General features: G+C 40.3%; 1 protein-coding gene across 1 annotated transcript in view; it reads right to left on the bottom strand.

The window, feature by feature from the left end:
- The window catches only part of ARHGEF38 (Rho guanine nucleotide exchange factor 38), a 130,321-nt gene extending 119,700 nt beyond the window's left edge, over positions 1 to 10,621 (bottom strand). The window contains exons 1-2 of the mRNA XM_035030132.1: positions 10,601 to 10,621; positions 9,801 to 9,990 (exon numbers count right to left, since the gene is read on the bottom strand). Of these exons, the coding sequence (XP_034886023.1) occupies positions 9,801 to 9,990; positions 10,601 to 10,621 (211 nt within the window). The remainder of the gene's footprint in view (positions 1 to 9,800; positions 9,991 to 10,600) is intronic.
- Positions 10,622 to 15,265: the final 4,644 nt, after the last annotated feature.

The raw sequence follows: 15,265 nt of genomic DNA, 5'->3' as shown, positions 1-15,265 counted from the left end.
AGTTGGCTACAATTAAGTAATGGGGAGATAGGAATGACAGAATCTTTAAGATCTATCAATGATAAGGTTCAGGGCGCCTGGGTGGCTCAATTGGTTAAGCGACTGCCTTCGGCTCAGGTCATGATCCTGGAGTCCCTGGATTGAGTCCCGCATCGGGCTCCCTGCTCGGCAGGGTGCCTGCTTCTCCCTCTGACCCTCCCCCCTCTCATGTGCTCTCTCTCTCTCATTCTCTCTGTCTCAAATAAATAAATAAAATCTTTAAAAAAAAATGATAAGGTTCAATATAGTTGTCATTAGTCACTTAATATTTTTTAGTCATTGAGCTGAGCATCTACCATATACCAGGCACTGCTTAAATGTTAAAATAAGACTAAATCTCTATCTCCAAGGAGAATTATATTCAAATGGAAAAGAGAGGTGAAAATGGGATAGTGTAATTTTAGAAGGCAGTAGGTGGTACAAAGACCCCAGAATGCCCTGAACACCTGGAAATATGCCGCTTTGGCATATTGATTATTTTGAGCTGAAGGCAACTGAGAAATACCAGATGCAGGAATGGCTCTCCTTCCTCCCACTTTGTACCCAAAAACAAAGTATACATTTCTTGGGAGAAAGATGCCCTCCCACTATCAGGAAGAGAACGTTCTTATTATCAGAAATGGGGTAATCTTGACATCAAGATGAGTCTGTACAAACCTCACTAAAAAAAATAACCCTTATGTTCCATGAGTGCCCCCCACATATTTGCTGTTCACTTCCTACAATTTCACACCCCTAGGTCAAGTGCTTTTTCCCTTTGTCTTCTCATGTCTCCACAACTTATCATTCTTTGTTAAAATGGTATATAACCATGGGTCTAACAGCTTCTTTGGGATTTTCATTTCTTTCTATGACTCCTTCCATGCCATATAAAAATGTTAACATCCAATAAAATATATATGCTTTTTTCCTGTTAATCTGTCTTTTGTCAGTTCAACTCACAGTTCCCAGCCACGGAAGCTAAGAGGATAAAGGAAACGTCTTTCCTTCCCTATGCCTCTTTAGGTAGGATGGTCCAAGAAGGACTCTCCCAGAAGGAGAGCAGAGGCCTTGATGATGAGAATCCATCCTTGCTGAGATTTGAGCGAAGAAACTTTTAGGCAAAGAAAACAGCTACTCTAAAGGCCAAGCATTCAGTACAAATTGGACTCTAAGCTCCAGGAAGCTAAATACAGAAAATTGCTTGTTTTTTATCTGGGAGGGAGACATGTTTCTAATTCTTAAGAGGAGCCAAAGTTTTTCCTTGAATAAAACTTGATGGCACGGAGAGAAGTAAACAATGTCTTCATCAACTATTTCACAACAAAGACAGAAGCAGAAATCTGTGACAGCTTTCTGTAGTGACACTGAAGGCCTAACATTAAGAAGCATTCAGGAAAGACAATTCTGTGAGGGTCTGCAATGACTCAGAGTTCTCAGATCAGTAGCTTGATGACATGACCTTTAAGTTTTCTTCTTTGAGTCACAATTGGATGTCAGACAGTCAAGATTACATTCTCTATCGAGGGCCTCAGCACAGGTATCCTAGAGCGTTCCATTTATTCTCTGATTCATTAATCAAGAACAAAATTGTTCAGAACAACCTAGAACAAAGGCTTTTAATCATAACACTATTTTCCTGCTACATTTAAGATTCCCAATTTAGGCTGACTTCATAGAATTCTATGGAAATACCACCTACCAGATAATGAGCTGCTTGTTCCCAGTATATGATTCTTTTTTTTTTCATTTGCACATGCATACACCACCACCCTACTCCCACCCACCCACTCTCTCCCTCCCACAAGGGGCCCCATAGGGTTCTCAGGGCTTGGGTTGTATATTAGTTTTTGAGATGCAAATAAATAAATGACAGCAAGCATAAAATTAAAAGAAATAGTGTCAAGATAATCAAGGAAGAGGGAAATGGAGATCACCATGCTATACTATAGGGCAGGCTTGCTTAACCTAACTTTGTAATTTTGTTTCCTGACAATTAAACAAAAAGAGCATTTATTAAACTCCTGCAGGGGAGTGTCACAATAATTCCAAAGAAAGGATATGTATTCCAAAGTGAAAAATTTAATAGGTCAGGCTTTAGTATCGTAGCAGAGGAATGTCACCACATTACAAAACATGTACCGCAATCCTCAAATTGCTTTGACTTCTTGTTACTAATAAACCATACAGATGAATACCTACAAAGTCAATGAATCAGATGCATCCTATTTGCAAATATCGAAAGCTCCTGCATTCTGATCCAAGCTCTACTACCTGAAGGAGTTTAGGACATGACACCCCAAAATATGCTGCATTGGTATATTGATGATTTGGAGCTGAAGGCACTTGATAAACAGCAAGTTCAGGGAGAGGCTTTCTCTGCACTCCCTCTATCTGCCTAAAGACAGATCCTCCAAAAGGAACTCAACTGGCATAAATCCTCTCCTCAAGAGTTTCATCAGCTGGGGAATATTGACTCTTACCATTGGAGAGAAAACTAGAAGTTGACACCACACCCAGAAAAACTTTGTCACAAACTATTACCTCCCCGTCTGTTCTTCTCAGGACCCAGTCATCTTTCCTAAAATGATTTACTCTCCCCTACATTTCCATTTCCCATCCACACTATGCTGCTATATAAGCTCTCAAATCTCACCATTTTGGGGATGTGCACTTTTTTCCCCCTGTGATGCCCCCTAGCAGGTAACATTTAAAATTAATACACCTGTATACCTTTTCTCCTATTGATCTGCCTGTTGTCAGTTTATTTCATAGACCCAGCTATTGATCCCAGGAGGGTAGAGGGAAGTCTGTCCTCCCCTATGACCTGTTTTTTCAACTATGAGACCAGAACTGAAAAGGTGCTGGGATTAAATAATAATGTGTGAAAGTCTCCAGGCCAGCACAGTTGCAAGCAGATGACAGTCTCTCCTCTCTGCCTTTCCTTCCTTCTTGTTCTTCATACCTAGTATAGAGTAAGGGCCTATCTCAAACAGAGCTTACAACCAAAAGCCACTCATAAGCAGCCTCCCTTGAGTGTACAAATGGAGGCCAACACGTCATGTCTACATATTTAACAATTGTGAGTCAAGCTGGCAAACTGTTAAATAAAATATGTTGTATCTTTCTATGTTGGTAAATATACCTTCATAATAATCTGGGAGGCCAAGTTCAAATTTAGATTTTTCAGCTCCTTCAGAGTTTCATGCCAAAATCTAGTAGGAGGCCCTGGGGTACACTCACCTTCCCAAGTCCTGAGGCCTGTATCCCTACTCTTCCTCTCCCGGCTCTCTCCCTCCCACAAGGGGCCCCGTAGGTATGATGTGAATACCCCAGCTTGATCAAGCTCCAGACACACCTCCATAATCAACTGCCCCTCAGGCTCAAGAGTCTGCACACCAGCAACCATAGTCTGCCCTGAGGAAGCTGGGAGGGGAAGGGGTCCCAGCAGGCCTTGGAGCAACTACTGGGGCCTGTTGAACAGAAAGTTCCATGGTCCCAGGGACCCTGAACTTGGTCTAGAAATAAAGGTAAGGTTCTCACATAGTCAGTAACTTTGGCCCCATGGACTCCTCACCGTCTTGGTGGCAAGGGGGCCACAGAGGGGCACTTTAAGGCATAACCTGAAGCCAAGTCTTGCCTGGTTCTAAGGGTGATATTGCTTACAAGTTCAGCAGTTCTTGCAATAATTTCACACTTCCCAGGAAATCAATATCCACAAAAGTACTGAAGTTAGCATGATTATGTCAAGAAAAGGTAATTCTATAAAAAGAGGGTTTTTTTAATCCTTTCCTGTATCTACAGAAACAAATATGAATGTAGCTTAAATCTTAGCCATCTTTCCCCAGCTCTATCATTATTTTAAGGTACATTTCTATTCTTGCTTCATACATCTGAGTTCCCTCTTTCTCTCCTCTCTCTCTCCCTCCCTCCCTACTACCCCTCCCCAACACACTCCTCTCCCTTGCTCCTTCCCTCCCCGCCACACCTCCTCCTCTCCCTCTTCCTCTCTCCTTCCTTCCTTTCTTCCATTCCTCCCTCCTTCCCTCTTGATTTCTCATTTCTTGTTTTGATAAACTCATAATTTTTGTGGACAAAAAAATGCAATTAGAAGCTGGATTTGCTACTTTCAAGAAAGTTATATCTAGTGTCCCATAAGTAGAACACAGGAATAAATTTTCTTGTCACAATGTGATTGTAGTGGAACAGCTCCAACTTCTTGATTCCTGGGACTCACCCTTTATTTAATTCAAATAACTCTTCCCCAAACCATAAAATACCTTTACTAAAAAAGAAGGAAAGTAATATATCATGCTTTTTTTGGCTTCTATGTGTGTGATGAGACAGAAATTACTCAGATTTACAAGTGTCTTGACTTTTATAAAGATTTACCCTTCAAAATATGAAAAACACCTTATTTACACTCGTGTTACATTACTGATCCAAGTATTTCCCACTTCACTAAAGGGCGTACAGAGGCACGTAAAAAAAGACCTACTAAATACTCAGAGAACAGGAGGAACACAAACGGCTTGTAGCACTAAGAGAGAAACATGCTCAGACAGCTACACAATTAGTTTTATTCTACCCTTCACTAGACCAAATTAGCAAATCTCCCAATGTTAACTATACCTCCTGCTCACTTACAGATTGGTTTGTATTCTTAAAAATCATTACCAATGAAATGTTCCCATAATCTTACCACATCTAACTTATTATTTGAGCCATTTGTCTTCGTCCTGCAAAATATGTTATTCTGTATAACGTTCATCAATAGGTTGGTTCCTTATCATCACCACAGTAAAAACACTTCAGGCTTTTATAAAAACAGTCAAGCAATCCTTTCTTAATAAGAATGATATGATAGTCTTTGAATAAAAAAAAAAGAAAGAAAAGAAAAGACCACGGACCTATTATGAATTGGAGATGTGGATTTGACTTGTGTTATCAGCAACAGTAATGACATTTTACCCATCAGCTCTCACTCTTTCACCTGATACTTGACAAGAAAGAACGTACATAGGCCAAAAAATTAACCAGAGGTTTAGTATGGCCATATAGAATAAAAGTACTGACCCACTGTCTTAATTAGTTTGGGCTGCTACAACAAATATACCATAGATTGGATGGCTTAAACAACAAACATTTATTTTCTCTTAGTTCTGGAGGCTGGGAAGTCCAAGTTTAAGGCAGATCCAGTGCCTGATAAGGGCCCATTTCCTAGCTGACAGATGACTGTCTTTTCAGACCCTCACATGACAGAGAACAGAGAGAGAGGGAGCGAGGTCTCTCATGCTTGTTCTTATAAGGTACTAATCCCATTCAGCAGGGTTTTACCCTCACGACCTGATTATCTCCCCAAAACCCACCTCCAAATAACATCCCATTGAGGATTAGGCTTCAACATGTAAATTTGGAGGGGACATAAACATTCATCCCATATCACCCACACTGAGGCCTGTAATATCAGTCATACCAATCATGTAGGATTTTCAGAAAAGGCTGCTGAATGTTAATCAATAAACATTTTATAAAAAGTTTTAATCATTACAGAAATATGTCTCAAGTACACATACACAACTATATTTACATACTGTAGATAGATTAGATAATCTGCATACATACAGAAACACTTGTACATAACTTTTAAATTAGGCATATTTCAAATGTATAGTTCACACATATAACCATACACAAAATCATTTCCCAAAGAAAAGAGTTTTAATATATCAGCCAGTAAGTTTCCCCTGCCTTGATCACTCTCCATGATTCCCCAGTAAAATGGCAATGAGGAGCTGAGCTGGCTGGGAAGGTAAGGTGATGCAGCTTTTGTGATGAATGGAAGAAGAGGAATGAGCTGAAGTAGGGTCTGCTGTGCTCTAAAATGTAGAGTCAGGAATGAAATAGGCTTCCACTGAGAATTATTTGTTATCTAGGCAACACTGTACATTTTCATCCCTAATATGTTTATTTCTTTTTTACCGAAGAATCATCTTTATTAATGGAGACATGTATCCTCACATTCAAAGATACAAGGGCTATTAATTCAGGCTCCGAGGCCTTTCCTCACACTGATTCCCTACCTGGACCAGCTCGTTCAAGTCATTCATTCTATTTGAAAGATACTGAATGCTTATGGTGTGCTGGGCATGATTCTAAGTGTAGAGATGGAACAGTTACCAAGACAGATAGGGTCTCTTTCATGGAGTGGGGGATGAGAGATGGGAGGACAAGTGGGAGTCAATAATAGGCAATAAACAAGGAAACAAACTACCTAATTTCAGACAGAGATCAGTATGATGAAGAAGTTAAAACATGCTTCTCTCCCCATTCTGCTTTTCTCCCGGTGCCCACCTTATCAACTCTTGACAATGTTTTCCAACAACCTCCCCCGCCCAATCCTGAATAGACCATTTCCTCCTTTTATGGACTCATTGATCCCACCTGAATTCTTTCATGCCACTTTATTGCATTTGTTTACCTGTCTTATCTTTCCAAATGAGTTTAAGCCCCTTTGGAGTAAAGGTCAGACTTTTTTTTTTAATGATTTTGTAGTTGTAATCCTTGGCATATATTCTGGTTTTGCTCACCACATAACATACCCAATAAATGCCAATTAACTGAACAAATCTGTTGAAGGAATACGGGAGCTATTAAGAGTAGGCTAGCAAAGGACTATTATTGCAAAACTTGAGGCTTAATGACTATGTTGTGATCACAACCTTCTACAAAGATTTTATGATACTCTCATTAGAACCATGTTATTTTTTAAAAGATTTATTTATTTGAGAGAGAGAGAGAGAGCACACACGTGCTCTCGAGTGAGGGTGGGGGTCCAGAAGGAGAGAATCTTTCAAGCAGACTCCCTGTTGAGTGAGACCCCAACGTGGGGCTTGATCTCATGACCCAGAGACCATGAGCTGAGCCAAAACCAAGAGTTGGAGACTTAACTGACTGAGCCACCCAGGTGTCCCCAGAACCATGTTCTATTGTTTAATCTAGTAGCTCTTACCCAGTGTGCCATTTTTAAAGAAATTACAATTTAGGATTCACACTACTAGAGTGATGTCAGCCAGAAAGTGAACTGAACAAATAGACTGTGTAGTATGAGTTAAGAGGTGAACCCAGGGGCACCAAAGAAAAGTCAGATTTCCCAGAACCCAGAGAATTTTCTCAAAGAGACAGAGCAGTGAACCATATTACTCAAATAATAACACAGCACTGAAGGACTCTGGCTAAATAATCTAAGGCCTCTTTTTTTTTTTTTTTTTAAGATTTTATTTATTTATTTGACGGAGAGAGACACAGTGAGAAAGGGAACACAAGCAGGGGGAGTGGGAGAGGGAGAAGCAGGCTTCCCACTGAGCAGGGAGCCTATGCAGGGCTTGATCACAGGACCCCTGGATCATGACCTGAGCCAAAGGCAGACACTTAACGACTGAGCCACCCAGGAGCCCCAAAGGCCTCTTTCCAGCGTTGAAAAGCTCCTTGTGACCTCACAGTAGCTTTAGGCCATCCATTGGAAGGCTCTAACCAGCTCAGCTCTTTACTCAATGCCTCCCAGGGAACTACCAGTTCCAAGATAGGCAGAGGAAAAACTCTCAGCATTGTAGTAATAAAAAAAAAACTTCTTAAGGTGATTTAGGATCCATCTGCATGATAATGGGTATAATGCAGACCAGAGTGCAAGCCCAAAAGAACTGATTGCTTTGAATGTTAATGAGAAAATGTTTTCTATTGATGCCAAAGCAGTTACAGAAGAATCTTACGAAAAGCTCTATTAGGCATTAATATCAGACTTGGATTTTACTAAGAGTTACGTCTGAAAAGTGTTACTTATCAGAGGCCAACCTGTCTTACAGCTCTGATGTGCTCCTCTCCACTCCCTGATGATTTGTCTCCTACACAAACAATTCTAGGAACATGGGTTGTTAACTCCTGAGTCTTCTTCTAGCTTCAAAGACAGGATCCAACAAGGCACAGGGAAACCACAAACCTAGTGGAGTACATAAGCAGCCTGAGGTCTTCTGCAAAGTAACCAACAAACATCTGCCGTCTTTTGTGGTCACCGATGTATTTTTTTTTTTTTTACTAAGTTTAGGAACTGAATTTCCATTTTTTATTTGCTAATGGAAAATCTGGACAAAAAGTTGCTGAATTAGTGAATCTCAGACAGAATAAACATGTTATTAGAGATAAAGCCATGGGCTTTGTTTATGTGGTCTCTTCATCAAAAGACAGAAAAAGAGTTGAAATAGATTGGTAAATTAGTAAATTTGATTCATAGAATAAAGTCTTATTCTAATTCTATCATTATTGTTCCCATTATTCCTAAAATAAAAAAATAACTATTGTTGAGCACATCCCATATTTCAGCCAATATGCCAGGTGTTTCATGTAATTATCTGATTTCATTCTCCCAGCAACACTATGTGGTAAGATTCATTGTCCCACTTTCATAGATAGGGAAACTGAGGCTCAGAAATTAGAAGTAATTTGCTCAAAATCTTACAGGTCATAAGTTGAAGAGCAGGATTGCAAGACAAATGTGTATGACTTTAAAATTTGCATTCTTGCCAACATATCCATTGCCTTGAGAAAAGTTAATTTCAAAGATCGAACAATACCTCTCTCCCATTTTTTAAAAAGTCCTTTAAGGATTAAGACTTGACTGCATTTTAACCCTGAGCCATCAGGATTTTTTTAAAGCGTTAATTCACAGTAGTTATCTTTAAAGATTTCATTTAAATGCATTTAATTTATTTAATTAATTTGTATAACTAAGTCTGAGCATTTTTTTTTTTTTTAGGAAAGAGATCTACTAAGTACAAATGTGTTCTATTGGTCTTTCTAGCCTCATCATAATCTGTCAGTCCAGAATGACAGCTCGTGGTGGGATTATAAGAGCTCAAACTCACAGTGTGCTCAAAGCGGGAGAGACAGGTTCTGGGGATCACATAACAGGTACCACAGTGGATACTTAAAACATTGCACAATCAACATCAAAATGAAGTTTACTCAAACAAGTGACTTCCAAGACAAAGGGAGGGAAAAGAGAGGTTGGATGGGAAGGGCTAGACATTCGGGGCCTTAAACTGACGTTTTATAATAACTGGTGTATGTCAAACTCTCTTATGACCATCACAAAATAAATTGAAGTCATTTCCTCAAAAGTCATTCAATCTAAGCATGCTAAACATCTCTTACCATATTTGGATGCCATTCGATTCACTCTAAAGGAATGAACACCTATGTGATTTTCAACAAATCCTATTATACCAACCCGATGACTGACATTCCTCGTTTTTCACAGACATGATTGAAGTTTCATGCCCCTATTTAAGATAACCACAATTACTTGGATAGATCTCGTGGTGTGACATCCCACACCTATCTATTGAGAGAAACTATCTATTGTCGGTTTCTAAATCATTTGCTTTCTAGAGCTGTCCACTTCTTAAATTGGCTGCAGGAGGGAGAAGGAAGGGAGGAAGACTGCAGAAAAAATATTACCCTCACCAGGAAAAAAGTATACTCAGAATAATTCAGAATTGGTTCGTTAACTATTGAAACACATAATAAATTTTTTTCCTATAATTTATGTGACATTTACTTTCATTTTCTTATTTTAAAAATTTTCCTGTTTGCCTTATTTCCCTCCTTCCAGAGAAGATGGTATTCGAATTTTCTCCTTTGCCTGAAGTCATTTCTTTGCAAATGGAAGAGCAGGAGAACGGAGCTGGCTGTGCAATAACCTAGGACAAATGATCTGTGTTGGTTACCTTGTAGTTTCTGGTTGTATTCGGTCCTGTCAGATTGGCTCCTCCTCAAGGTACCAGAGTGGTCCCCAGAAACACTGCTGTCAACCACTGTGTCGGTCTTCCTTCTCTCCAGCATATAGAGCCTGGGCCTCAAGAAGGTCAGATTCTTTTTCTTGGTGCCCATGTTCTCTTTCCCAGTGGCTTCTCTGCGCTCCGTCGGAGTCAAAGGCAAGCTTCGGAGACTTGTAGGCAATGGCTATTTGCTGCAGTGCCTCAGGGTCAGAGTCGAAGCCACAAGAGGCACGAGTTTAACTGCCCCCTTCTTACTAAACGGCTTCGCTCCGGGGTTACCTGGCTGTGACTGCCACCTGTACGGAGTCCCAGAGCTCCACCCCTATGAGGTCATTCTTTTTTATACCTAGAATCCAACAGGGGAAGCTGCCACCTGTTACCTGAGAGACCTGCAGCACAGAGCTAGGCAAAGCAGGGACTGCGCTGTCACATGCTACCGGAGCAAACAGAAATCTCATTGTGTGCAGCCACGAGGCTGGGGGTTGGGGCAAACGGGAAGAGCAGGGTGGGGCAGGCCAGAAGGGCAGCGCTCGGGAGTGTAACCTGCGGCTTGTGGGTTTAATGTGTGCCTGGGGGCGTGGACAGATGCGCTGGGACGCTGCGTGTGGTCTGCTCGCTGGAGGCACACAGGGGCTTGCGTGGGGCTTTTAGCCAGAGTCACCCACGTGTGACCCGCAGAGTTAGTGTGGGGTGGTTAGAATTTATATCAGCATCACAACAGAGGGTACAGAATCATTTTTAAGGATTACCTGTGTGCCCTCAAAAGTCATGCTTCCGATGAACATTCTCAAATTATTTACCAACAACGTATCTGCCAAACGTTGCTCCACATTCTCAAGGAAACAAGCGTTCGAATTTGAGAGGCATCTGGGCCACGGGCACAAGAGGAAGAGGAAATGTCCACAGAAGCCTGGAGTCTTTTGATGTCTCCTGTCCATGCGTGACCCTTGCCTGAAATTCACCCTTTCATGGTCCCAACCCTGTTCTTCTCTGTTCTGCTGCTTAGGAAAATAAGCACGGTGACATCAGGGTGTGATTTCTGTAAGATCTTTTCCCTTTTCCCTTTTCATAGACGGAGTGCCAGGAAATGACAGCTCACCTTGGGAAAAGAAGGGAAGGAAAAATGTTTGAAACTGAAGAGAGACGTGTGGAAAGTGGAAAAGACAGGGGCAGGGACTGGGAGGGTGGAAGGCAAATACTGATGGGCCTTTCATTAATTTTTTGAAGTTGTTTTTCCTTGGAGTTACTGAGATTTCTCAAGGGGGAAATTTGCAGAAGCTCTGGGAATGCGCTGAGTGTTTTGTCTGCCCTCGTTAAAGAAAAGAGAGACTCTAAGAGGAAAGTAAATTCTCTTTTATTGTAAAGGTACTGCCAAAATTCAGCTTTGCGCTGCCCCTTCTAAACCGTAGCGAAATCTTATTAGACAAGGTTTATAAATGAGGAAAAAAAAGAAAACCATTTTCCAATCCAAGATGTGTGGGCTGAATATAACTTGCATAATTACCTTAAAAGATAAATGACAAACCTTCATCCACTGTAGAGATATCCATATATAGCTTGGCATATTGAATGGTTTTTATTTAATATAATTGATAGTCTTTTTTTTAACAAGCACTCCCAAGCACATTCAATAAATCCTTTAAAAGGCACACTCACTACTAAGATGTAAAATGAGCTTTCTTAATTCCTGTTAAAAAGTCGCACTTGTATTCTAATATTATATGTACATATATGTTTGCATGTGTTCACCTGGGAGCTACCAGAGATATGCTATTTAGGTGTAGTACTATTGCAAACGTAGACCATTAAAACCATAGAACTTATGGGAAATATGAGGTTAAGGACACAACACTCCAAAACTTTGTCAGTGACCCACAAAGAACCAGATAGAAAACTATAAAAAATGGTCGCACAGTTTTACATGTGATACATGGTTAAGAAATACATAAATAGTATAATAAATATGGCACTTGATATTGAAACAGAACTGAAGGATACCTGTGGAAGTGGGCTGTAGAAGGGTCACAGTTTATGGGTCAGGAAAGAAGCCGTATGCAAAATCAGATGGAAATGGATACCAGCAGATGCGCATGAGTGTGGCTCACGGCCCAGGGAGTGAACCGAGGTCACTGGTAGTTTTGAGGAGTGTACATGTGTGCAATTTTTGTACTCCTTTGTGGCTCAAGGCATCTGGATACAGTTTTCGGCATTCACCTAATGTTTTAAGTGGTTGAAATCACACACCAGCAAATGTGAAATTACGTCATGCCCAAACAGTTCCCTAATGTATCAATCTTGTTGGAACCAATTTGTGTTTTCGTAACAAGCATTATAGCAGAACTGACTGTACTAGCTTTATTGTATTTTTAAATTTTATCAATTGAGAAGGTACATAATATTGCTATTATGGATTCAGTGGTAAATACATATTTTGTTTTTTTAATAAAAGTTTCCATGTTAACTTTAAAAATAATACTGCCTTTTAATCAATCAACAATTGAGGTGGACATTGTGAGTTGCTTTAATATTCATCCTAGCACATTCTACCCCCACGACATTCCTTGCCAAAAGAACACATTTTTTGTTCAAGGCAGAATTAGGCTTGGCCAATCATAATGATAATTTTGTTCCCTATTTTTCCAGGCTCTCTTGCTGCTAGGGGTGGCCGTGTATTCCCAGGCCTGGCAAATGAGACCTCAGGGGCCGTCTGCTAGAACAGAGGGCAGTGTGTTGATTCTGAGGAAGTTTTGCTTCTCGGGGCTGTTGTCACAGCTGGCTCCAATCCTCCCCTTTCGTCTAAACTTGCTCTCAGGGGGCAGTTGCAATCACCCTGTGTCCAAAAGAACTATGAGCTTTGACACCATTGAGCTACTGAACCAATACTTGCAGCCAACTATCTGTAGACTTCTTGTTATGATAGTAACATAAACCTCTCTTCCTAAAACCATTCTTAGTTGAGTTTTTGTTGGGAATACATTTCTAATGGATTCGACAGACATCCAGTGCTTGGTTGTAGGTATATAGATTCATAGTTCTCTTGCTTATCTCTTTGCATTTTTTACCTACATGTTTAGAATCTCAAACATAAAACATGACTTAGTTTTTCTGGCACTGAGAGAAGACAGGTTAGAGAGATTTTGAGTGTTTCATCACTGGAGCATTTTGCTAGAACGTGAGTGAGACTAGAGAACAAGGACCCTGACTTGTCTGAGTTTTATATTTTTATACTTAGGGAAGAGGGAAGGCAGAGGGAAGACACTATTTCAATGCAAGGATTTTATATTATGTAAATAAATAAAATGTTGATATTAAGACATTTAAATTAATTTTTTTTAATTATTATTATTTGTGGGGGAGGGGTAAAGGGAGAGGGAGTGAGAGAATCTTAAGCAGGCTCCATGCCAAGCACCAAGCCTGACACAAGGCCCAATCCCACGACCACAAGATCATGACCTGAGCTGAAATCAAGAGTCAGACGCTTAACCGACTGAACCACCAGGTGCCCTATGGCATTTAGATTAATTTTATTGGAAGTAAAGAGCAAGGAGTTCCGGGATCATTATTTTAAAAAGCACTGGAGAGTGAATTCAAGACTCAGTTTTAGTTTTGGCTATGACATAAATCAGCTTGATGTTACAAGTGACATAATCTCTCCAGGTCCCAATTTCTTCATCTATAAAATGTAAGGATGAGTTAGCCATTCGAGCTATTCACTAAATATTTTCAGTTTTCCATTTGGGCACATGGAAGTATTGCACTGCCTTGCACCCTTATAATTTAAGTGTGGCCATGTAACTTGCTTTGGACAAAGAAACTGATTAAAAGTGATATACGTCACTTGTGGGAAAGTGCTAAGAACCAGTGTGTGATTGGCTCTAGCTCTCTTTCCCTCATTTATGATGACTGACAAGATTCCAGGCAGTGGCAACTCTATCAGGATGAGTCCTGGGATGCGGATCAGAGCACAGCCCCCAATCATCCCATAATGGTTGTCTAGTTTGAGCATGAAAGAATTCTTTGAGGCTTTAAGCCACTGAGGTCTGAGGTTTTTTAAAAAATTACTTCAGCATAACCTAGACAATCCTTATTGCTGTAGGGTGTAGATTAAATGATACATACATCTTGTTCAGGTCCAGCATTATGTGATTTCTGGATTCTAGTCCCAGGGCGCTATCAGGTTGGAAGAGTCCCAATTCCAAACAGAAATAATATCTCTTGAATAATGTCATGAATAAACTGGACTGGAGGAAGGAAAGGAATTTATTATAAGTTAGGAATTCATTGTAGGAGTCCAGGTGAGTGATGCTTGGACTAGGATAGTGGTGGCAGAGATGGAGAAAAATTGATGAATTCAAATACATTTCAAAAGTTGAACTGACAGAATTCGTATGTGGTTTGATTGAGGTAAATGAATAAAAAGAAGAATGAAGGTAAATTCCGGGTTTTAAGATTAAATACCTGGGAAGATATTGGTGCTGTGTGCTACAATAGGAAGAAAAAAAAGACAAAAGGAAAAGTAAATTGGGTGAGTTGTCAAGAACTCCATTTAAGATGCATTAAGGTTAAAATACCTGTGAAATATTCATAGGAAATGTCAGGTAGCCTTTGGATTTATAAATTTGGAGTCACTATTTAGATTTTAGATAAAAAAAAAAACCTGGTCATCAGAATATACATACCGTTTTTAAAGATTTTATTTATTTATTTGAGAGAGAGAGAGCAAGAGTAGGGGGGAGAGGCAGAGGGAGAAGCAGACTCCCTGTTGAGCAGGGAGCCCCACGTGGGACTCGATCCCAGGACCCTGAGATCATGACCTGAGCTGAAGGCAGACGCTTAACAGATTGAGCCACACAAGTGCCCCTGAATATACATACTATTTAAAGTCAGGGATGGATGAGACCATTTAGAAAGAAAATATATCCAGAAAAGAAGAACCAAAGTCAAGCCCTGAAAAACAGTAAGTCTAGAGGTGGGGCTGGAGGAAAACCCAGCACAGAAGGCAGCAGAGAGCAGCTGCTGAGGTGGGAGAAACATGAGAGAATGTGGCATCACAGGGCTGGAGGCAGCTTTTTCTAAAACTCAAGAATGGTCAGTCTGCTGAAAAGCTAGACAAAAGGAAAATGGAAAATAATTCTTTTAATCTGGCACAAAGTTGGTCATTTATGAACTTTTCAGAAGGAGTTTCAGTAAAGTGGAGGAGGTAGAGCCAAAATGAAAGGAAGTATTGAATCATGTGAGAATGACACTTTTTAAAAAAATTTTTTAAGAGATTTATTTATTTATTTGAGGGGGGAGGGGCAGAGGGAGAGAATCTTCAAGCAGACTCCCCGCTGAGCTTAGAGCCCTCGGGTTCCATCTCCCAACCCTGAGATCATGACCTAAGCCAAAACCAAGATTCAGACCCTTAACCGACT

This window comes from Mirounga leonina, unplaced genomic scaffold (genome assembly GCF_011800145.1).
Source record: "Mirounga leonina isolate KUSES-001 unplaced genomic scaffold, KU_Mleo_1.0 Mir_357, whole genome shotgun sequence".
Classification (NCBI taxonomy): domain Eukaryota; kingdom Metazoa; phylum Chordata; class Mammalia; order Carnivora; family Phocidae; genus Mirounga; species Mirounga leonina.
Note: the sequence above shows the minus strand (reverse complement) of the source record. Positions and strands in the feature narration are given on the sequence as shown.